Raw genomic sequence first — 24,050 nt, 5'->3', positions numbered from 1 at the left:
GTTTCAGCACTATGAAACCACTCAGGACCAAGCCTATGCAGCATTGCTTTTCACATTTTCTGAACTCAAGGGTAACTTACCTGTCCGATTTTAAGGTGACCATGAGAATATTTTTAAGAAAACCTGTTGTCTGTATTTCAGGCTCATCATCATCTGGTTCCGACATCCCACATGTGGGACTCATCAGTTCCTTGCTGCAGGGTCCCCACCAGGCTTGGGCCTTTTCTCTCCCCCCTGGCGCCCCAGAAGTCTCTACAGTCAACTTGTTTTTCCTTAGTGCAGTGTTCCCCAACTCCAGTCCTCAAGAGCCACCAACAGTTCATGTTTTCAGGATTTCCTTAATGACCTGAATGTTTGGGTCTAGTGGGCTCAGCCGAACAGTTACAAAAAGTTCAGGTTCGGGTAACAGAACAGTATTCAGATACGAACTCAGATCCCATTCACTTGAATGGTGCCCGAACATCCAGTGTTTGTCAAGCTGATAGTGCAGCAAACACTGCTTCTGATCAGCGGTAAAATTATCACTGCTGGTCACACAGCCGCAGTTTCCACAATGTCAAATGACAGCGTGAGCCCGCAGCTGTGATTGGAGGTATAAAACTTACCTCCGGTCACTGGTGTCAGCTGTTGGGACTACTGATCTCATCAGCCGACGCCTGCTGCCGCTAATAAACAGTGAGAGAAGCGGCTGATGGGAGTATTCATCAGCTGGCACTTGCGCAGTAAAGAAATATTTAAAAATAAAAAATGGCGTGGGTTCCCCTGTATTTTTTGATAACCAGCCAGGCAAAACACACAGCTGGGGTTTGCAACCCTCTGCTGTTAGCTTCAGCAATGCTGTACCTCTGGTCATTGGGGACGGCTTATGGGACTACAATTGCCATCAGCAGACACCTGCTGCCGCTAATAACAGTGACAGCAGGAACGGCTGATGGGAGTATTCGTCAGCCAGCTCCTGTGCTGTAAATAATTACATAAAAGGCATGGGTTCCCCTGTATTTTCTATAACCAGCCAGGCAAAACTCACAGCTGGGGCTGCAACGCTCAGCTGTCAGCAAGGCTGGTTATCAAGAATAGAGGGGTCCCCATATTTTTTAATTATTTAAATATTTGTATTGTCAGGTGACATCAAGCCCATGACGTAGTAATAGAGAGGCGTCTATAAGACACCTATCCATTACTAATCCTATAGTTATATGGTAAATAGAGACACAGCCAGAATAAAGTATGTTATTTGAAATAACATAAAACAAAATTTTCCATTTTTATTTAAAAATAATAAACACAGTTATACTCACCTAACTCCACTGAATCCCTTGTCTCTCATAATAAACAAAATTAAAAAGCAACAATATTATTCACCTGTCCATTGTTCTGTCCCATGCTGTAATCCATGTATGGGGGATAAACAGTTTTCAACCTGAACGGTTTCAAGATGCGACCGTCCAGGCTGAGAACCTCTGGTGAATGAGCTGCTGCGAGCGCAGCATCAGTGACTAGTGGTGACATCATCGAGGTTACCGCCGGTCACTGAGGCTGAGTTCCCAGCTGACAAATAAACTGCGGTGACCTCTGCACCAGGAGAAAAAGTCTCATGGTGCAGAGGCAAGTTCACTGCAGTGAAATTTTCCCTGTGAACTGCAGTGACCTCGCCTTGGCACCGTGAGACATTTTCCGCATGGTGCAGAGGTCAGACATGGTTCCCATGCTGTCAAATGACAGCGTGAGCCTGCAGCTATGATCAGAGGTATAAAGTTTACCTTCAGTCACTGATGTCAGCTGATGGGACTACTGCTCCCATCAGTTGATGCCTGCTGCCGCTAATAAGTGACAGCAGGAACGGCTGATGGGAGTATTCATCAGCCAGCTCCTGCGCTGTAAATAAATAATTTAAAAAAAAAAACATTGTTTCCCCTGTATTTTCTATAAACAGTCAGGCAAAACTCACAGATGGGGCTACAACAATCAGCTATCAGCTTCAGCAAGGCTGGTTATCTAGGGGTCCCCACGCCATATTTTTTAATTATTTCAATAAATATTTTATTAAAAAATGCCATGGGTTCCCCACCAATTTTGGCAATCAGCCACGCTAAAGCTGACAGTTCGAGGCTGGTATTCTCAGGCTGGCAAGGGTCCTTGGATATTGCAGAGGCATGTTCACCACAGTTTTCAGGGAGAATTTCACTGCAGTGAATTTGAACTGTGGTGAACTTGCCCCTGCTACGCGAGACTTTTTCTCACAGTGCAGCGGTCACCACAGTTCATTTGCTGTCTGGGAACACAGCCTCAGTGACTGGCAGCAACCTTTATGATGTCACTCACCGCTAGTTACTGATGCTGCGCTCAAAGCAGCTCATTCTCTAGTGGTTCAAATGCAGAGACAACAGTCCCACTTTTGTCTTGGACACAATGATAACTGGAGATTATTTGGGGACCATGTGAGCATGCTATGAAGAGGCTTTCATGAGGGAACATGTGTCTCAGGAGCTGTTTTTCAGCACGACAACGTCAGGCTGCATGTTGCTCATGCTACAGTGAGCATGCGTGGCCTATACATGCTACCATGCCCTGCAGCCTCACTGAACTTGTCTTCCATTGACCACATCTCGGACATCATTCGTCGGTAATTGCACAGGGAGCTGCCAGGAACGGATCTAGATGATATGCATGCCCATTCAACATGGCATAACATTTAATACTGAATAAATCGAGATCTTTTGAAAATGTAGTTTTCTTTTTTTTCATCATTTGCATATCATTAAAATGTCTATCCATCCTGCAATTTCCATAATTCCTGACTTTTTTCTTCTGGGTCTTGCAGTTCCTTGTTTAGTGTAGTTGTTCCGCGTCATACCACTAGTTTGATTAGTAAACCCATCCTAACATTTTCCCTTTAAGGATGCTTGCATGATTATTAATAATAGCAATAATAATATTAATAAACAAAATGTTAGCTTTACGGGTGAACTCCCCATGTCGCTTCTACTGACACCAGAAAAACAAAGGTCATGTTAGTTATTTTTTTACTGTTTATTAAGAAAATGACCTAGAAGTAAGACCTATTTTCAGTCTCCCCCAGCAGGATGTGGTATGTTTTGTGCTGCTTTGTAGAAAGTTAAATGCATGCTACAGTTTAGGTAGACAGAAATTAGAGATTATTTGCAGATTGTGAAATGGTGTATAAATGTAGAGAATGCTTTTGGACATGCACCGTAAATTATATTATTTTCATATGAAAACACATACATTTCCTTCTTTTCTTTCACATAGGAATGTGTTTTCAATAAGATTTGGGTATTATTCTGTTCATTTACAGTATTGGATATCATATTGGTAGAGGATGACAGTAATCAGCATCTGATGATAAATGCTTTCTGATCAATAGTGGGTTACAATACAGGAATCTCTGGGCAATAACTTAGGCTCAATATAAAATATCATAGACCAGATCTAAGTGTCTACATCTCAATAGCTAATCATGGAAATTTAATAAAAGATCCAAAAATTGTATCCATCTGATTAAGGGGGTTGCTTGAATTTCTTCAGGAGAATACCTCTCCTATGCATGCCGGATTCCTGCTTGTGGAGGCGGTGCACTCCAGATGATTGACGGTTTGGGCCGGTGGCATTGCTGATCTGCCAGCCCAATCTGTGCTCTCTCTGATGCCGCCAGCGGAAGTAGCATAGCTTCTGCAGAATTAGAGGACCTCTGGTGCACTGAAGATGGCTTGATCCAGATGATGTAGAAACCTATTCCTTGAGGGCAAACTATGAGTTCCTACTAAGGCTGAGAGCTCATCAGGACTGATTGCACATACTACTGAGGTATATATGGGCTTCATTTTAAAGGGGTTGTCTAGTGAAAACAATTTATCATCTATCCATTTGTTATAACGTGCAGGAATGAGTATATGTCACCACGGAGCAGACGGACCAACAGTTATAGGGGAGGTTTATTTACAGGCAATAATACTGGTAAAACAAACAGTATAGAAGTGAATATGATGTGAACAGGTTATATCAACAGCAGAGAGGCATATACGGCATTCAAACAGTATAAAAGTTATTTTCTTGTGAGACAAACTTATCAGTCCTCAGGGGTCTTGATTGAAGGGATCACTCTTGTCCAATGTTGGCACCGAGGCACCAGCGGTGCTTGCTGTCCTCTGTCTCCGGGGCCTTTAATGTAGTCCAGCTGGGGTACGAGGGGTTAACATGGGAGCCAAAGGGGTATGAGGCTGACGGTATTCCCCTTTGCTCCAAGTCCTTCTCTCTGATTCGGCAGCGGTGTTCTCACACCGAGGTCAGGGCTCTGCAATAACACACCAGTCACTGCAATCATGTACGTAACACAGTCTCTCTGTACAGGTCACTGTCCCGTTACTGATCGCCCCTTGGTCACAGGGAAGCGTCTCTGCACATAACCTGGTCTCTCTGCGGGGGAGCGTCTTATTAAGGAGGGGAGTCAGCAACCTTCCTGTCAGTGCAGTACCAGGCTTCACGTACTCACTGCCCACCGCCTGTGTCCGCGGTCTCTCTGACTCCAGCGGCTGTACCCGTGTACTCTCCCTTCCTGCGTCAGCATCCTCTCCTCTCAGGTCCCTGCGCTGTTCTGAGGAAAGCATGTGCAGTTTTCCTGCACCCAGTCCTCCCCTCTTCCTGGCTTCAGTCCAGTCTCCTAAAGCATCCCCCAGGGAACCTAACACCCTGCTCAATGGTTCCGGGCACGGAGCTGGGAAGGCAACTTCCCCTCGCCTCCTTCGGTGCTTCACCCCCTTACACATTGAATAGATGATAACTTGTTGATCAGTGAGGTCCAACTACTGGGACCAGCAATGATAAAAAAATGGACACTTTTGTCCCCATTGGACGGGAGTGGCAGTGCACATGCTCAACTGTTGCTCCATTCATTTTCTATTGGGCTTCCGAATGAGAATAAATGGATCTGCATTGGGGCATCTGACCTTCTACTCCATGTTATAACGGGGATAAAAGTGATCCTTCTGGGGATAATAATATCCTGCTCTGCAGATCGTGATGAAGTATCTAAACGAGAAATAACGTGGCACTATCTAAGCGTAGCAAGATTTAATCAGTTGAAAAAGTGAGCATAGGAAATTGCTCACCTGATCCAGTTGTGCCAACTGAGGCACTAATCCCGCTTGAAGTATGGGTGTATTTGCAAAAGATTGGTGCCGTTCTGGTGAGGATGGATTAGACTCTGAAACAAGAGTATCTCAGAATGGAGGACCAGGAATGGCGCTGTCTTTGCCATCAAGTTGCAACGAACTTCAGGTTGCTTGTGGTTTCAAATTTTTATTCACTCTGATAAAAAAAACGTATCAACTCTGGGAAAGGGCTATACAAAAAGGGCCAAATTCATTTTCTCCATACACCTGAAGAAGGCTGCAAACAGTCGAAATGCATCATATATAGTTTTCATTTGTTTTATATCAGCGTGAATAAAAAATTTAACCAACAAGCAACCTGAAGTTCATGCACCTTGATTTCTCTCAGTGGCAAAGACAGCACCATTCCCTGTTCTGTAAATGTATGTAGGTCCCAGTGATCGGATACCAGTCAGTAAGCCATTGGTTATCTAATAAATAGGCAATAACTTCTTTTAACTGGATAACGCCTTTAAGAGCTCGTGGCCAGCATTCATAGGAGACCGTGATTTTTACTACACACCAGTGCTGAAGCACTTCTGTGTGTAGCACAGGAGATCGGTGGATCACAGCTTCTATTCTCCTAAGGGGACTATGGAATCCAGCAAAAATAAAAAAATAAAAGTTTTAAAAAAAAATTAAAAAATCCCACAAAAGTTATTATTATTATTTATTTATATAGCACCATTGATTACATGGTGCTGTATATAAGGGGTTACATACAAATTACAGATATCACTTACAGTAAACTTACAATGACAGACTGATACAGAGGGGAGATGACCCTGCCCTTTCTGGCTTACATGCTACAGGATGGTGGGGGAAGGAGACAGTAGGTTGATGGGTTGCAGCAGTTCCGGTGTTGGTTGAGGTGATATCTCCGGTAGTGGTGAGGAGGCAGCGGGCTCATTGGAGGCTGTAGGCTTTCTTGAAGAGGTGGGTTTTCAGGTTCCGTCTGAAGGATCTGAATGTGGTTGATAGTCGAACATGTTGGGGCAAAGAATTCCAGAGGATGGGGGCTATTTGGGAGAAGTCTTGGAGGTGGTTGGGTGAGGAACGAATAAGTGTGGAGGAGAGGAGGACTTGGGATGACCGGAAATTACGTGAGGGAAGGTATCGGGAGATTAGTTCAAAGACATATGGAGGAGACAGTGTTATGAATGAGTCACCGTAGGAGACAAAAGCAGAAATACAAGCTAAGTCCAGAAACCCAGAGAAGTTGGCAACTATCAGATTGCAGACCCCTGAACCTATCAACACAACTAGCAGTAGCCGTGGGGGGTTCCTACGATGCCCTAGACCCCTCGATCACAGCCGGAGAAATACATAGGCCTAAAGAAAGAAAGGGGAAATCTAAACTGCCCCAGAGCAGACCCCAAAGCAATAGGCAGCCCCCAGCATATAATGACGGTGAAGCAAGATGAAAATACTAACACAGACAGAAAGATAGACTGAGCAAAGACGGGGCCCCAAAACTACCTAGATAGCAAAGGACAGGAAGGCTGCTGTCTGCAATCTGCCAAAACCCTATCAAAGACATAAGCCAACCAGCTGATATGAAAAAGGCCCTGAAGCAGCTAGGCTTCAAAAACTGAATCAGCACTCAGGTAATTTCGGAAGACAGAGCTAAATGAATTCAGCACACCCCAGCAGGGAATGGCAGAAATCCAGAAAAACAAAGCAAAAACAAGGTCAAAGCACAAAAGCAAAAGGCCGAGCAGCAAACTTAGCTTTGGAGGAGCAGGAATTCAGACTGGTCTCCAAGGATCCCACAGAGAAATCACCCGCAGGGCAGAAGGGCGTCGACAGCATTATATCCAGTCCGTAACTCCACTCAGCCAGTCACAATCATCAGCCTCAGGTGTTTGACAATCAGGCTCACTACCTTCTTTTACCAGAAGAGGGAGTTCCTCGGGCCTCAGTAATGAAGGGGAAAATGAACTCACAACAAGACAGGTTATAGATGGCCTTGTAGGTCAGTATTAGTAATTTGAACTGGATACGCTGAGGGAATGGGAGCCAGTGAAGAGATTTGCAGAGGGGAAAAGCGGAGGAGTAGCGAGAAGAGAGATGAATTAGTCGGGCAGCAGAGTTAAGGATGGACTGGAGAGGTGCGAGGGTGTTAGCAGGAAGACCACAGAAAAGGATGTTGCAGTAGTTGAGGCGGGAGATGATGAGGGCGTGCACAATCATTTTAGTAGCTTGAAGGTTGAGGAAAGGACGGATTCTGGAAATATTTTTGAGCTGGAGGCGACAGGAGGTAGAAAGAGTTTGGATGTGCGGTTTGAAGGACAGGGCAGAGTCAAGGGTTACTCCGAGGCAGCGGACTTCCGGTACAGGGGAAAGTGTGATGTCATTAATTGTGATAGATAGGTCAGGTAAGGAAGATCTGTGAGATGGAGGAAAGATGATGAGTTCAGATTTGTCCACATTGAGCTTGAGGAAGCGAGAGGAGAAGAAAGAGGATATGGCTGATAGACACTCTGGGATTCTGGACAGCAGAGAGGTGACGTCTGGGCCAGAGAGGTAGATCTGAGTGTCGTCAGCATAAAGGTGGTACTGGAATCCATGGGACTTTATGAGTTGACCCAGGCCAAGGGTATAAATTGAGAAGAGTAGGGGTCCTAGAACAGAGCCTTGGGGGACTCCAACAGAGAGAGGGTGGGATGAGGAGGTAGTGTGGGAGTGGGAGACGCTGAATGTGCGGTTGGAAAGGTATGAGGAGATCCAGGATAGGGCGAGGTCTTTGATGCCAAAGGAGGAGAGGATCTGTAGTAGGAGGCAGTGGTGAACTGTGTCGAATGCAGAGGACAGGTCTAGAAGCAGGAGTATAGAGTATTGTTCGTTTGCTTTGGCTGTAAGTAGGTCGTTAGTAATTTTGGTCAGGGCTGTCTCAGTGGAGTGATGGGGGCGGAAACCAGATTGTAGATTGTCAAAGAGTAAGTTAGATGAGAGGTGGGAGGAAAGTTCAGCATGGACGTGCAGCTCCAGGAGTTTGGAAGCGAATGGGAGCAGTGATATTGGGCGATAGCTGGACATAGCGGTTGGGTCGAGGGTTGGCTTTTTAAGGATAGGCAGATTGTGGCATGTTTAAAAGCAGAAGGGAAGGTACCGGACGTTAGCGATAGGTTGAAGAGGTGGGTTAGGGATGGGATAAGTGTGTTGGTGAGGTTGGGGAGGAGGTGGGATGGGATTGGGTCAAGTGCACAGGTTTTGAGGTGCGATTTGGAGAAGAGGCGATTAAGCTCCCCTTCAGTGATGTTGGAGAGGGAGGTTATGGGGTTTGGGCATTGGTCTGAAATACAAAGGGGTTGTGGTTGTAAAAGTTCAAATTAGCCCCTTTTTGCCCCTTTAACCCCTTCATGACCGGAGGTATTTTCGTTTTTGCGTTTTCGTTTTTTGCTCCCCTTCTTCCCAGAGCCATAACTTTTTTGTTTTTCTGTCAATATGACCATATGAGGGCTTGTTTTTTGCGGGACGAGTTGTACTTTTGAACAACACCATTGGTTTTAACATATCGTGTGCTGGAAAAAAATGCTTTTTTGCTAGGTTCACTAAATGCTACAACTGACCTGCCATTATGATTCTCCAGGTCATTACAAGTTCATATACACCAAACATGTCTAGGTTCTTTTTTATCTAAGTGGTGAAAAAAATTCGAAACTTTGTTTAAAAAAAAAATTGTGTCATTTTCCGATACCTGTAATGTCTTCATTTTTCACGATCTCTGGAGGGCTAATTTTTTGCGTGCCAAGTTGACGTTTTTAATTATACAATCTTCACCAAAATCTATTCATTGCCCGCTATTGCATTTTAATGCAATGTTGCGGCGACCAAAAAAAACGTAATTCTGTCGTTTCAGCTGTCAGCTTTGTCTGGCTGGTTATAGAAAATACAGGGGAACCCACGCCAAATTTTTTCACTTATATATAGCGCAGGTGGCAGGTGATGAATATTTCTATCAGCTGCTCCTGCACTCACTGTTATTAGCGGCAGCAGGGGTAGGCTGATGGGAGCAATAGTCCTATCAGTCACTGTTATCAGTTGAATATAACGCTCTTCATTCTCCCCTGCTCACGCTGATCGCCGGCAGAGCAGTGGATAATGATGAGAGCCGTGTTCAGCACCCTGCGCCAGGGAACAGCGCTTAGTGTACTGCTGCTTGTCAGGCGTCGCTACATATAGTACTGAAGCGGCACAGTATTACACACACAGACACTGACATCTCCGGTATAATTTTTTAACTGTATGGGAAATATCAGCACGTATGAAAGCAGCCTAAAGATTGATTGTAATCCTGTCTGCGATAATAATGAGACAGCTGAAGAGTGTACAGAACAGGAAGTGTGTCTAGTATTAGGTGTTTTAGGCTTGGAGGCCAGTGTAAAAGTTGCAAGATTTTTTATTTTCTTTTTCTTATATAGATAGTATTATAGGAACTAAAAAGAATTGCATAAAAATTGTAAAAGAAAAACACATTTAGTCGAAAAACATGATTTAAAGAATTACTCATTTTCTGATCACACATTCCTTGTAACTTTGTTTTCTTTTTCACATGCCCCCATTTCTATCTACAGTATATACGGTGCTGTGCAAAAGTTTTAGTCAGGTGCGGAATAAAAAGTACTGCACAAAACGTTTACGCAGGCGGGGGAAAAATGCTGCAAAGCAAGAAAGCTTTCACAAATAAAAGCGAAAATAGTTTATTTTTTATCAATTGATAAAATACAATTACCACTTTTATTTGTGAAAGCTTTCTTGCTCTGCAGCATTTTTTCCCCCACCTGCGTAAAAGTATTGCGGAGAACTTTTAGATTTCCAAATAATGTAATTTGCTGAATTTTTGCTCCGTTTTTGATGATCAATGATCTTCACATTCTGATGTCCCAGATCTGAATCTACTTATAAAATACCGTCTCAGATCTGACTTTTTTGGCTTGGAGCGGCCTCTGTTCTGCAGCTCTTTGTCTTATATCTCCGCTCTTTCAATTGGCCAGGAATAAGTAGAGTCAGACTGCGATTAACAGGATCTTTTCAGGAGCACGGCCAGATGAAATACCAGCGTTTCCCACCATCTGGAACCCTTGGATACAGACTAAACCCCCTATAAGCGCTGTCTACAGAGCCATAAGGCTGCAACGGTCGGGGTTAATTGTCCATTTTATAATCTTGTTATTCTTTCTAATGGAAAATTAATTTTACATATTCCATCCTGACTCCAATTCCCACCGCGGATACGAGTCCCTACACCGAAATAATCAATATCTGGCGGTCCTGGCACCCTGGAAGCTATTGACTACCTGCTAGGTGCTGTAGCACAGACAGGTGACCTTACAGGCAAAGGCCATTGCTGGATTAAAAAAAATAAAGTAATTAAAAAGAAAAAAAAAAACTTATATGAAATAAATTGAATTAATGACATTTTTCCGTAAACCGACCTACGAATACGTACCGCACAGAAAGCAGATGGGGCTTTGGTGACTTTCATTTAGAATACGTAAGATCTTAATCCCAAATTGCTTTAGAGACCTCTTTGTAAAAGTTGTTAACAGATGTTCAGCATCAGTAAGTTAAGCGGAGCAATACTGGAACTAGAAATAATGTCACCGGGAGAAAATTAATAAGCAGTGTAGGAAAATAAAATAAAAATTCCCAATTCACAGATGCTTTGGAGCCTTGGTTACAGACCTATATATCTCCAGCTGTAAAAAAAAAAACTACAATGGGGGGTCCATATTTTTTTTCTCCAGAAACAGCGCCACTTTTGTTGATAGGCCATGCCTGGTATTACCGCTCACACTGTTGTAGTTAATGATGCAAACATACAAGTGGAAATGAACTGGGTGAATCACATGCAGCCTATTTTAAAATATAGATTTCATCTTAATAGAACACCATCTTGTCTGGTTTCGGAAGAAAATGATGTTGTAGCGATCGCTTTAAATACATAAATGTGTATTATTCGATTAAAGGTGTAATCTGAGAGCACCATGATGTAGGAGAGTGCATTTTCTCTTTGTCTTTGCATGACTTTCCTCCCACACTCCAAAGACACACTGATAAGAAATGTAGATTGTGAGCCCCAGTGGGGACATGTCACGTCGCTGTCAGACTCAGGGCCTGCTGTTCCGGCTTCGGCCACTAGGAGGCACCAGACGGGCAACGTCGCCGCCAGACTCAGGGCCTGCTGTTTCGGCTCCGGCCACTAGGAGGCGCCGGACTGACACTTCGCCGCCAGACTCGGGGCCTGCTGTTCCGGTCTCGGTCACTAGGAGGCGCCGGGCCGTCACGTCGCCGTCAGACTCGGGGACGGCTGTTCCTGCCTCGACCACTGGGAGGCGCCATGGTTCGCCTCAGGGTGAGGGTGGTGACAGAGAAGAGGCCCCTGCGCAGGCATCTGGTGGCTGCAGGCTACGCCCCTCTGTCAATCATGTAGGGCTTACTGCATGTCCGTCTGGCCTGGTCCTGGGGGCAGTCCTGGTTACATCATCAGTCCAGGAACCTGTGAGGGATGACCTGATCCCTCAAATACCTTGGGACTGGTCTTGCAAGCCGCCGGATATATTCTTGGTTCCTCTGCGTGCTACTGTGTAATTTGCTATAGTTAAACTCTGACCTCAGCCTGGATTTCTGACCGTTCTATTGCCTGCCGTTTTTGTACCTCTGCCTCTATTCTGATATTTTGACGCTGACCTTTGCTTGGATTCCCGACTCTCCTTCTGCCTGCTGATTTTGTACCTTGCTGCCCTCCTGATTTTACTGACCCTGGCCTGGACTTTTGACTCTCCTTCTGTCTACTGATTTCGTACCTCTGCTGCCCTCCGGCCTCCGACTCCTGCCTCCTGACTTTGATTATGGGTTTTAGTTTTGACCCCTTGGCGGCCGTCCTGCTCTGGTCCACTGCTAATCTAGACAGCTACCCCCTGGGCCTTGCTACATTTCCAGATCCCTGTATAGGGGTTAAGGGTCTCGAGGTTACTCAGGGTGCTGTTCCTACTGCAGCCCAGATTCGCAGACGGCCGTCACAGGACATCAATACTGCTGAATGTAAAGCGCTGTGGAAGGAATGGCACTATATAAGAGAGTAAAATAAATAAATGTAGGGGCTGAGACCCTGATTCCAGCAATGTGTCGCGTACTAGGATGTGTGCTGCTGTTTCAATAACATCAATGTTTTATCAGCAGGAGACTAGCACTACAGGACTAGTTGTCTTGTGCCTCCTAGTCATCTAACCCTGCCCCCACCACTGTCAATATACAGTATACACAGAAAGCAGCCAATCAGTGGTGTGGGCGAGGATATAGCGAGCTCAGCATTAAGAGCTCTGCTAGATCTGCAGCAGAGAAAACTGTGATTCTATCAAAATGACAGGAAGAAGCCCAGCAAGTGAAAATCACTGGAATTAGGGTCTTAACCCCTATATCATGGTATTCTCAAATTACATAGCAAAAACCTGGTGGCCCATTCCCTTTAAATGATGGCATATCCTTAAGATACATCATCAGTGTTTTATCAGAGGAGGTACGACCACAGGACTTTTACTAATCATTAAAGAAGCACTCTTTCTCCTCCCATCAAAGTTTTTATTCTTTTCATATATTGCAGTCATCATATTATATAGCACTGTGTACTTACAATTGCTCATTTTGCCTTTCTACTGAGTAAATTCTTTTTTCTCTGCTCTATGAAGAATCAGGAAGTCTCTTGTCCCTGCATTTATCATTCCCCTCCTCAACTCCTGACCCCAATGCAATGCTCCATCCTCCCCCTGCCAGGGACTTTTGCAGACACTTATGATGTGCAGACAAAGTTGACCTCCTTTTCTACATAGAGCGTAGCGTATTCACAACTGTGCTATATCTACCTTGACTGCAGTTCATGGATTAGAAGCAACTCAATTAGAACCTTTCTCCCTAGGATATACAGGCATCACCCATGCTACCTAAAATCATCACACAGCCACTCCAACAAGTTTCGCCACACAGGCTTTCTCAGGGGCTATACAGCAGTCAGCAGTGTCACCCTCCTGGAAAACCCCTCGTATTTGCGCTAAATCCAGAAATCTGCGTTCTACATTACAAGCACAGTGGATGAGATTTATAGAAATCCAATGCCCACCGTGCTTCTGTTGACCGCTACATATTCTTAATCACAGTGCGGGTTTAGGAGTCGCAGCGGGTTAATTTTGGCCTCGGAGACGCTAGTCCAAAACGCTGCTATTCCTGACAGAGGGCACATCGCCTTACACCTAAACCTTACAATGGCAAAATCTGACTTTTTGTACTTTCATTTGTACCCAGTAGATGGTGACACAGGGCTTATGCATTGGCCTTGTTGCTATACTATATATATAATGCAACCGTTTTTTTTCTTCATGTTACATTAAATCTTAGTACAAACCAGTTGTAAGTAATTGACCTTTTTTTCGGCTCTCCATGGCATTTTCATTTTGCTAATTCTTTTGGAAATATAGCTATTTACTGACGATGATGGGTACGGAGTTCGTTCACACGAGCGCATAACTCGGACGAGTGGAATCCAATAACAAAAAGCTATTGCACTTGGAACAATGTTATTTACTGAGGCCGTGCAGATCGGCGTATTTCTTCCCAGCTGTATTCAGAGTGAGGAGACATCGCAACATCCTGAGATTTCACTCCGAAAGTGGATAAGCGCGGGAAAAAAAAAATAGGATCCCATACATTGCAATTCTGTCAGATGGGAAACTGTAAATGGTCCTGTAAAAGATTAATAACTGTTCAGTAAAAAAAAAACGGATTGCATACGGACACCACACAGATAAGTGAAAAAAAATCATCCCCCTTTTCTGGAGGATAATCGAAACCCATCATTTATGCACTTATGTCACCCCAGCCTTAATACTGCCATGAAGCAATAAAAATCATCGAACATACAACACATTTGTAAAAAACTAATCATTCATGTGGAGTAAGGCCGTGTGCTCACACCAGAGCCTTTGGAGACTACTCCATAGTACACAGTGTATGTCATCATTTGACGCTCAGTTTATTGGGCATCTTTCATCTCTCCATTAGGAGTGCTCCCAACATACAATATACATGTATGATGAGAGTAGTTCACATTCGTTATGTTAGAGTATATAAACTATGGCCACCACCTTTAATGCCTCTTTTATAGCAGTCTAGCCAGGTGAATATAAGTCTCCAACCCCCCTGAATAGCTCAAAAAATACCTTACATAATCCCCTTCATACGGAACGGTCCGGTCCGATGGGTGTCGCTTGTCTTGCTGCGGTGCAAGGTGCCCCGGACGGTAGCCGTGGACTGCTGCTCCATCACGCCCTGGCACTTTACAAGAAAATTGTGTCCCAGTCCATATGTGTGTGCTGTGTATGAAGCTTTACACTCACAGGCCGGAAGCCTTCAGTGTCTCCACGGCCATAGTTCCCGGACCAGCCGCACACATCAGGAGACGCCCGGTTTGTTTTAACAAGTTCAACTTTACTGGTCAGTTCAAGTACATCAGTCTTTAACACGCAGTATTGGACACAGCACCCTTCGCCTCTTCCTTTGTTTACAAAGAACATTTCGAAAATTTTCTTACATTTAGCTCGGACTATCCCTACTTGAACAGATCCTGTTATCCCCAGGGATTTCCCATCCGGCACTGCAATATTACTGAGATCTGCTACGGTTCCCTCAAGCGGTTCCATGTCCATCTTCCTCTACACGGAAGGGGTTTAAGGTACTGTACACAGCACCTGTATTGAGCCGTTGGCTCTGGACGTTGCAGAAATGTCCTCAGGGAGTTTTGTATGACCTCATACCGCCAGAATGTTTTGTTCACACCATCCATCCAGCCCACTGCACCTTGAACTTCACCTTGCCTCCAACAATCACTTTCACTAACTTTCGCACTGACTTGTTAAACCATGAATTGGGTCCTGTTTTACTTCCCTTCCCAGTCTGGGCTAATCCCAAACATTTGAATGTATCTTGTCTTAATGTACCTACAGTACTACTACTAACCTAAGCACTAGCCTACATTATTCTGTGCTTACCCTATACCTGAGCTGAGTGAATTTTACCCACAATAGGCATTACCTTTACAGTATTTACACAGCAGCATCAGTACCTACAACACTATGCATTAGTTACATCACATTACTAAAAACCACAAGACACCGTGCACACTTCACATGAGACAATAAAATGTAGTAAAAAGCATGACAATGTTCCCGTCACCCGATGACATTGTCTTCAGAGGTAGGAACAGGGCAGTCCACACCCTTACAGCCGGATTATACAATATATTTTTGGGTTATGCAGAGGGGGTGGGAGGACTTATATACCTTTTGCTACAATAAAGTAAAAGAGGTTTTAAAGGTGGTAGCCGTAATTTATGTTGGGAAAACCTGGTGACAGGATCCCTTTAACAGAGTCTTATAGGCAAAAAAAAACAGATTATTATTGCTTTTAATTTCATTACTTTGTTTTACTTTTTCTTTAAAGGAAATGTCGGACATGAATGCCACGGATGCAAACAAAATACGTAAAAAGTAAGTGGAGAACGAATGAAAACTACATCCATATCTGCCATAAATGTATCAGATGCTGAAATAATGGTACAGTATGTTGCCTAAGGGTGTGTGCACACGCTGCGGATTCTGCTGCGGATACGCTGCGGATTCTGCTGCGGATCCGCAGCAGTTTCTGCTGCGGTGTACAGTACCATTATAATCAATGGAAATCGAAATCCGCAGTGCACACGGTGCAGAATTTTTAGCGCGGATTTGCTGCGGATTCAAAACCGCAGCATGTCAACTCTTTGTGCGGATTCCGCTGCGGTTTGGCACCTGCTCCATGGCAGGTGTCAAACTGCAGGGGAAACCCGCAGGCTAAACTGCAGAAAATATGCAGATTTACACAAATCCGCGCGGAAAATTCCACAGGACAATCCGCAGCGTGTGCACACAGCCTCATACAGCTGATGACGTGATGAAACGTGGTCTTCACAGAGGAGCAAAGGACAATGTTAATTTATGTAGAGATCTACTTACCAACACTGGGGAAAATAAGTAATTACGGTAAATTGTGTAAAAATTGTGCACCAAATTGTCATCATACTGACAGCAGTAATTGCCTCTCAAAAATCAAAATCCAAAAGACTGAATCAGCCATAGATAGTTAGAACTTCAAGTGTGCGGTACGGTTGGCTAAATGGTGCCGAACGTTTGCCGCTTTGTGCCGGCCAATTCTGTTAGTTTGTTTTTTTCATTGACATATCTCCCCGATCTGACAGCTCGGACTGGGGTGTTGGTCAGATGATGGGACACATTCTGGCTCATAAGACTATTGTGCAGATGTGTCTGGTATCAATGTGTGACAGAGGCTTCGAATGGAGTCTCCAAAGCAGAGGATCAGATTGTTAGGTGTATGGCCAGGTCTTATTTCGGTCAATCGTGACCTTTTTTTCCAGAGGAAATTACTATACTAGTCAATATTCACATGTCCAGTCGGCTTTTCTATTTTTGGATCCACTTTTGAATGACAAAGGCAGAAATAAAATAACCTAGTACAGGACTTGTTCATATGAGCGAATGAAATGTCCTAAAATGTCTAAAATCGCGATAGTCTGCAAAACTTAATTGTTCAGCCAAAAAAAAAATTAAAAAATTAAAAACAAATAGCAACTGCGTCCATTTTTTTAGCATTTAAATATATGGGAAATATACCATAATGGATTTTTTTTGTTTGTTTGTGTTTTAAAGACACATCCTTCCAAAAGCAAAAACTTTGGTTTACATTTTTCATCTGTTTTTGCTCCGTATGTGAATGGGTTGTCAAACAAACAGGTAACACTAGGAGGCCTTCCGTGTGTCATCCGACTGCTGGCCATTTTTTTTTACTGTCTAATAAATCAGAGAACCTTAGAATTTTTTTTTTCTGTACAATGTCATACTGATAGTAAAAAACAGACACAAAGACCAACGATGGAGTAAAATCGGATCCGGCACACCAGTTTAAAAATAGTTCTTGTTTTCTCACATGCAAAAAAATGGGTGTCTGAATGCGGTCTAACTCGTCTGGAGCTCAAAGATAATAAGCAAGTATCAGTAATACCACTTTCTAATTATCTTCCTTATTTCAATAGGAATCTTGCATGTAATGGGTGAACAACATACAATATGTACAACGGCACATGACCCCAATAAATAGTGAAGGCCTGAAGTGATGGCTGAATGACACCGCCGGGCAGGGCTGAAATACTGTACAGTAGATGAGGAGGCAGAAACAAAAAGCCGGATTACTTACCGGTAATGCTCTTTTAATGAGTCCACGACAGCACCCACTGGAGGTATCGGATCCGCCCATTTGGAACAGGAAACCCTACAGGAAAGATAAAAGGGGCGGTCCGCCTTTCCTCCTCAGTTTTACGTTTCAGAGTACCAGAAGGACCGCCAAGGATTAGGCAATGTTCTCTTATTTTAACATCTTTCTTATCCATTATTTGGTTAATATACTTTAACTATTGATATCTTTAGGGGGGGAAGTGAGCGGGTGCTGTCGTGGACTCATTAAAAGAGCATTACCGGTAAGTAATCCGGCTTTTTACTCTTCGCCACGACAGCACCCACTGGAGAGATTCCAGAGACCATCACCTGGGTGGGACCACCGTGCCAAGGATAGTCCTGCCAAAGCTTACGTCAGAGGTTGATGAAAGATCAAGTCTGTAGTGCTTATAGAAGGTAGAAGGGGATGACCAAACTGCCGCCTTACATATAGTTTCAATCGGAACATCTCCCTTTTCCGCCCAAGAGGTTGCCATTGCCCTGGTGGAATGCGCCCTGATGTTCCCTGGAGGATCTTCGTTTTTTGCGGAGTAGGCTAAACGAATGGCCTCTCTGATCCACCGGGAAATGGTGCTCTTCGTGACTCCATACCCCTTCTTACAGCCCTGAAATGAAACAAATAGGGCCCTGCTCTGCCTCCAACTGTTGGACCTCTCAATACATTTTAGGACAGTTCTTTTGACGTCCAGAGTATGGAACTTCTGCTCTTCCGGAGTAGAGGGATTTTTATAGAAGGTTGGGAGGAGTATCTCCTGAGATCTATGGTATTTTGTTGCCACTTTTGGCAGGTAGGCAGGGTCTGGTTTTAATACTAATCTGTCTTGGTATTCTTGGAAAAAAGGTGGATCTATTGACAAGGCTTGGATATCACCCACTCTTCTAGCTGAGGTTAGTGATACTAAGAGGGCCATTTTAAGTGCTAAGTATTTGAAGGGTATTGTGTCGATCGGCTCAAAGGGGTCTACCGTTAGGGCGTCTAAGACCAGATTTAGATCCCAGGTAGGGACGGAGGGTATGTGGATTGGAGCTATTCGTTCACATGCTGTAATAAAACGAGTTATCCACTTGTTGCCTGCTATATTATGGCCATATAGTGCTCCTAATGCCGATATTTGTACTCTCAGTGTATTTACTGCTAAGCCTAAGTCTTTCCCCTTCTGCAGAAATTCCAAGATTGGGATTATCGGAACTTCTGCTGTATGAGGTACTGTATGGAATTGAAGAAATTTTTTCCATATTCTAGTGTAAATTTGGGTTGTGGACTGTTTTCTACTTTGTAGTAGTGTAGTAATTAAGGACTCCGAGAATCCTCTTGTCCTCAATAACTGCCTCTCAAATTCCACGCCGTCAAGTGCAAGCTGAGCACTTGAGGGTGGAAAAAGGGGCCTTGGGAGAGTAGATTGGCAGTCGGAAGGATCCAAGGATCTGTTATTGACATAATCTGCAGCCACGAAAACCACGGTCTTTTTGGCCAGAATGGTGCTATTAAGATTATTCTTGCTTTGTCGTCTCTGATCTTCCGAATTACTTGAGGTAGGAGGATCAATGGAGGGAACGCATACGCTAGGTTGAAATTCCATGGAACTAGAAAGGCGTCCAGTATGTTTGGGTGATCTGACGGAGATAGGGAGGCAAATGTTTTTATCTGCCTGTTCTCCCTTGTGGCGAAAAGATCCACCTCGGGTTGTCCCCATGCGGCTACTATGTCCCTGAAGACCTTCCGATTGAGGCACCACTCTCCTTGTCGTAGAGTGTGACGGCTTAGGAAGTCTGCCTTTTGATTGCTCTCGCCTCTGATATGAAGGGCCGAGAGGGACAAAAAATAGTTTTCTGCTAAGTTTAAAATTCTTGCCGCTGAAGACATCAGAGTCTCTGATCGAGTTCCTCCTTGTCTGTTTATATATGCCACTGTGGTGGTATTGTCCGACAGGATCCTTACATGCTTCTGTTGGAGCTGCGGAAGGAAGTTGTATAGAGCATAGAACACTGCAGTCAGTTCTTTTAAATTAGATGAGTAATCACATTCCTCTTTACTCCACCTTCCCTGATAAAACCCATTCTCCATGTGGGCTCCCCAGCCCTGGGGACTGGCATCGGTGGTTACGATACAGGATGGAACTATAACCCATGGAACTCCTGAACATAAATGGTCATCGTCTAACCACCACTCTAGGGAAGTCAAGACTTCTTGTGACAGGGTTATTTTGCTCTGTAAATGACCACTATGTCGCTTATCCTCCTGGAGGATCTGGTGTTGTAGCGTACGGACATGGTACTGGGCCCACCGGACTGCCGGGGTGCAAGAATTTAGTGATCCTAATAGTGACATTGCTCCTCTTAAGGATACACGTGGTTTATCTATAGCTGCTTGTATTTTTTGTTTTGTGAGGATGATTTTTACCTGGGGTAGTAGACATCTCTGGGTCAAGGAATCTAGTTGAAATCCTAGAAATGTCTGGAGAGATTGCGGATCGAGTCTGGACTTTTGGATATTGATGATCCAGCCAAGGCTCTGAAAAGAGGAGATTGCGTCAGTCACGCGTTCAGTACATTGTTTGACTGAATTCCCAATTACTAGGAAGTCGTCTAGATATGGCACAATTAGTGTGTCCTTTTGGCGAAGGTAGGCCATCACTTCTGCCATCACCTTGGTAAATATTCTTGGTGCCGTGGAAAGCCCGAAGGGCATTGCCGCGTATTGGAAATGATGAATCCTTCCCTCGACTTCCACTGCGACTCTTAGGTATTTCTGGAATCTGTTGTGTATAGGGAGATGATAATAAGCATCTTTTAAATCAATCCCTGCCATTACGCAATTTGGGAAAAGAAGCTTTATAGTGGATCTAATTGATTCCATTTTGAACTTATAATTTTTTATAAATGAATTTAGCTTCTTTAAATTAATAATGGTTCTAAATGTACCATCTGGTTTAGACACCAAAAACAGGGGAGAGTAAAAGCCTCTACCCTGTTGTTCCTCAGGGACGTCAACTAAAACTTTTTTAGCTAGCAGGACTCGAATCTCGTCTTCGAGAGCCTTTTGCTGAAGTGAGGAATTAAGGCGAGTTATAACAAAGAACTCATAGGGGATCCGAAGGAATTCAATCTTTATTCCTTCCTTGATTATGTTCAAAATCCATGGGTTTAACGTAATTTGTTCCCACTTGGTAAAAAAAATTTTTAATCTACCCCCAACTGGTGGGTCTAAACTTTTAATTTTTATCTCTCCTATATGTTGGCCCTCTGAAGATGGTACACTTCTGCTTTTCGTCTTTCGTGGCCCATCTATTCGTTCTGTCCGATTGTCTTCTTCTCCCGAATGGCCGTCTCTTAAAGGTTTTCCTATAAAACGGAATGGGAGAATCACTGAAGGCCTTTTTCCTTTCTTTTGCCTTGGCGAGAATTTCGTCTAAGGCTTTTCCGAAGAGGAACTCACCCTCGCATGGGGTTGCACTAATTTTGGATTTTGACTGTGCATCCCCTTTCCAGCTCTTTATCCACAGCGCGCGTCTGGCGTTATTCACCAGGGCTGCCGACCTTGCTGCCAGTCTTAGGGTGTCCGCTGAAGCGTCTGCCATAAAGGCAGCTGCCCCTCTTATCAACGGGATGGCTGCACGCAGTTTCTCCCTTGACACTCTTTGCTCAATCTGCTGGTCTAATTGATCTAGCCATACCAGCATTGACCTAGCAGTACATGTGCTGGCTATTGCGGGTTTGAATACCCCGGTGGTGGATTCCCAGGACCTTTTGAGCGAAGATTCAGCCTTTCGGTCCAATGGGTCTGCTAACAATCCTGCGTCCTCGACCGGGATCGAGGTTTGTTTGGAAGTGGAGGATATGACAGCGTCCACCTTTGGTATTTAGTCCATTTTAATAGATCTTCATCAGTGAACGGGTACTTCCGTTTTGAAGCGGATTGGAGAAAACCCCTCTGGTCGTGTTTTTCCCACTCCCTTTTGATGAGATCTTTAATTGCCGGTATCACTGGAAATGATCTCCTCTTTTTCTCTGCCAATCCCGCAAACATAATGTCCTGCGCGGTCTGGGCTCCCCTTTCCTCTTCACACCCCATAGTATTTCTAACCGCTTTTACCAGGTTATCTACGCTGTCCAGTGGAAAACATGCGCGTCCTTCCACCTCCGAGGATGATGATGAGGACGTGGATGCGGAGCCTGAGTTTAACTCCTGTTCTTCCTCTGACTCTGAACTAACAATGACCTGTTTTCTATGACTGGACTCTGCGGGAGTGCTGGCGCGGTTGATGGCTTGTATTTCCTCCCTAATTATGGCTCGGATATCCTTAGAAGATATCGTCGACCCCTGCCTGGTCTCTTTAATGCATTGTTTGCAGAGTTTTTTGGGGTAGGAGTCAGGGAGAGGCTCTGAACATAATGCGCATTCTTTATGTTTTGTTTTTCCTTTTTTCTTTGACTGAAGTGGGAGGTCAAAGGTAAAGAGAGGGGGGAGGGGGGGGGAGGAGAGGAGGTTAGCTTAATAGGTAGAGCATATACTTTGCACACTCACCCAGTGAAGCTTAATACCGGTTCGGATGGCTGAGACGGTTTGGATCGGGTTTCTGCTGCCTCGCTCCTGCGGGCAGTCTCTGTCCTGGCGCTGCGGTCCCTGGTGGAGTTGCCCCAGCTGAATCCCCTGCTGGGGTCTGCGACTCTGCGGGGGACGACATGGTTCCAACGTTGCAGCGCTGCAGCGCTGTTTTATCTATACACTTATCGTACCCCCGGAAGTCGCCCTGTCACAGGGCGCATGCGCCGCGTCATCGCCATCTTACCCCGGAAGTTCAACCATTACTTCTGGGGTATAGGAGCGTCGGGCGCTGGCCCGCTCCCGCGCCACCGCTACTGACACGCGCGGCTCGCGCGCTCATGGCCTCACCATCCACGCTATACCCCCACCGATGGGGGGGGGGATCCCCCGGATGCCAGACTGGCCCGCTCCCTGGTAAGACCGGGCGGCCCTCCCCGGACCTGGCCATTACCACTATGCCACCAGACGAGGGGGGAGCCGTCAAACGGAGTCTCCCCCGACGCTGCTTCCGGACCGCAGCCCCTGCCGTTCCCGAAGAGACCGCACAGGCGGATGCATGGCCCAGGTAAGATCCTGCAGGATCCTGCTCCATTTGGAACAGGAAACCAAAACTGAGGAGGAAAGGCGGCCCGCCCCTTTTATCTTTCCTGTAGGGTTTCCTGTTCCAAATGGGCGGATCCGATACCTCCAGTGGGTGCTGTCGTGGCGAAGAGTAAAACAGAGGATTTTATGCCAGAAATAAGACTAATGGTTCTAATGATAACAGCAATCATAAATACAAGGAGGGATAGCTGGAAGGCGTCACACAAGCTGTGCAATACAAAGTTCAATACAAACAGTATAAACTACTCTCTTCTAAATTCCTACCTGGCTTTCGATAATCGGGCCATGCTGTTACAGCGCCCCAACTAAGGAAACCTGCTCTATACCCTACCACAGTTGAACACCGGTGTCACACTCACAGTTATGCAGTGCTGAGGAGGAAGTTTGCTACCTTCTGCATGGTCCCGATATAGTGGAGCCAAGTTTGCTGTGTTGATTAATCCTTTAGTTTAAAGGTTTAGTTTTCCTCCAGGTCCCATTTAGTTTCATCCACTTTCAAAGCTGGGTTGTCACTGGTACCACAGCATTGCTTTCTCTCTCCAAGGTACAGGTGCTTGAAGCAAACTGTTTTGGCTGTGCTATGTGACACTTTCCTTCTGACATGGCCCTGCTAGTCGATCCTGCAGTAACTGGGCACTATCTTCTCCCTTAAAGTCGCTGATTCATTTAACAGTCTCTCATTGTTCAGACACCCTTGTTTGTCTTCTAGACACAGGCACAAGTCTCTCCCTCTCTCAATTTCTGGTTCAGATCAGAGACTTCCTGCTTCTTGCTCAAATCAACATGCTGCATACTGCAGGAGGAAAGGACTAGCCAATGTACACACAAATCAGAGAAGAAAATTGTCTCTTAAAGTCACAGTGTCATTCAGTTCTTGGCAAGGACTGACCTCCTACAGGCCCACTGCCCAAAAAATCATCTTTCTACTGTCGTATCCTAGCTCAGTGTCATGTCCTATACTGCACCTTATGTAACTTTGACCATAAATCATAGCTGTCAATGTTAATTGGTATTCTCTTTATTCAGGTCACTCATGCAGAAATCCATATCAGAAAATGAAGCATTTGGTAAGTGTTAATATTTCATTATATTCTAGTGTAAGGGTTGATTGCTGTGCACAAGATTAACTCTTTTATTACAATGTACAAGGAATTACATACAAGATTAATTAAACTAACAATGCTAGTTTAAACCCCTACAATATTAGAGTAAAACTCCCATACACTAAAGTTTGCTAAAATCACCAATATTGTCAGGCTCAGCTGACAATCTAAAGTGCAAGGGGGACTCCTGACTCTCCCATGAAAGATGACATCAGAGAAGATAAGGATTCAGTATATCTGATTTTGGACAGCAGATCCTTTTGTATTCAGTCGAGATAAGCCATGGCCACAGTAG

The 24,050-nt window shown here is 44.6% G+C and overlaps 1 protein-coding gene and 1 long non-coding RNA gene across 2 annotated transcripts in view; one reads left to right on the top strand and one right to left on the bottom strand.

Annotated features, from left to right (window-relative positions):
• Positions 1-12,746: 12,746 nt before the first annotated feature.
• LOC141097361 (uncharacterized) overlaps positions 12,747-24,050 on the bottom strand; it is a 170,789-nt gene continuing 159,485 nt past the window's right edge. Inside the window, exon 3 of the long non-coding RNA XR_012233926.1 lies at positions 12,747-13,907. This is a non-coding gene — a long non-coding RNA (uncharacterized lncRNA). The remainder of the gene's footprint in view (positions 13,908-24,050) is intronic.
• The window catches only part of SAMSN1 (SAM domain, SH3 domain and nuclear localization signals 1), a 163,987-nt gene continuing 155,604 nt past the window's right edge, over positions 15,668-24,050 (top strand). Inside the window, exons 1-2 of the mRNA XM_073584472.1 lie at positions 15,668-15,709; positions 23,679-23,719. Coding sequence (XP_073440573.1) covers positions 15,675-15,709; positions 23,679-23,719 — 76 coding nt within the window. The 5' untranslated portion in view covers positions 15,668-15,674. The remainder of the gene's footprint in view (positions 15,710-23,678; positions 23,720-24,050) is intronic.

Source organism: Dendrobates tinctorius, unplaced genomic scaffold, assembly GCF_039654945.1.
Source record: "Dendrobates tinctorius isolate UK_male_01 unplaced genomic scaffold, ASM3965494v1 ptg000084l, whole genome shotgun sequence".
In the NCBI taxonomy this organism is placed as follows: Eukaryota; Metazoa; Chordata; class Amphibia; order Anura; family Dendrobatidae; genus Dendrobates; species Dendrobates tinctorius.
Note: the sequence above shows the minus strand (reverse complement) of the source record. Positions and strands in the feature narration are given on the sequence as shown.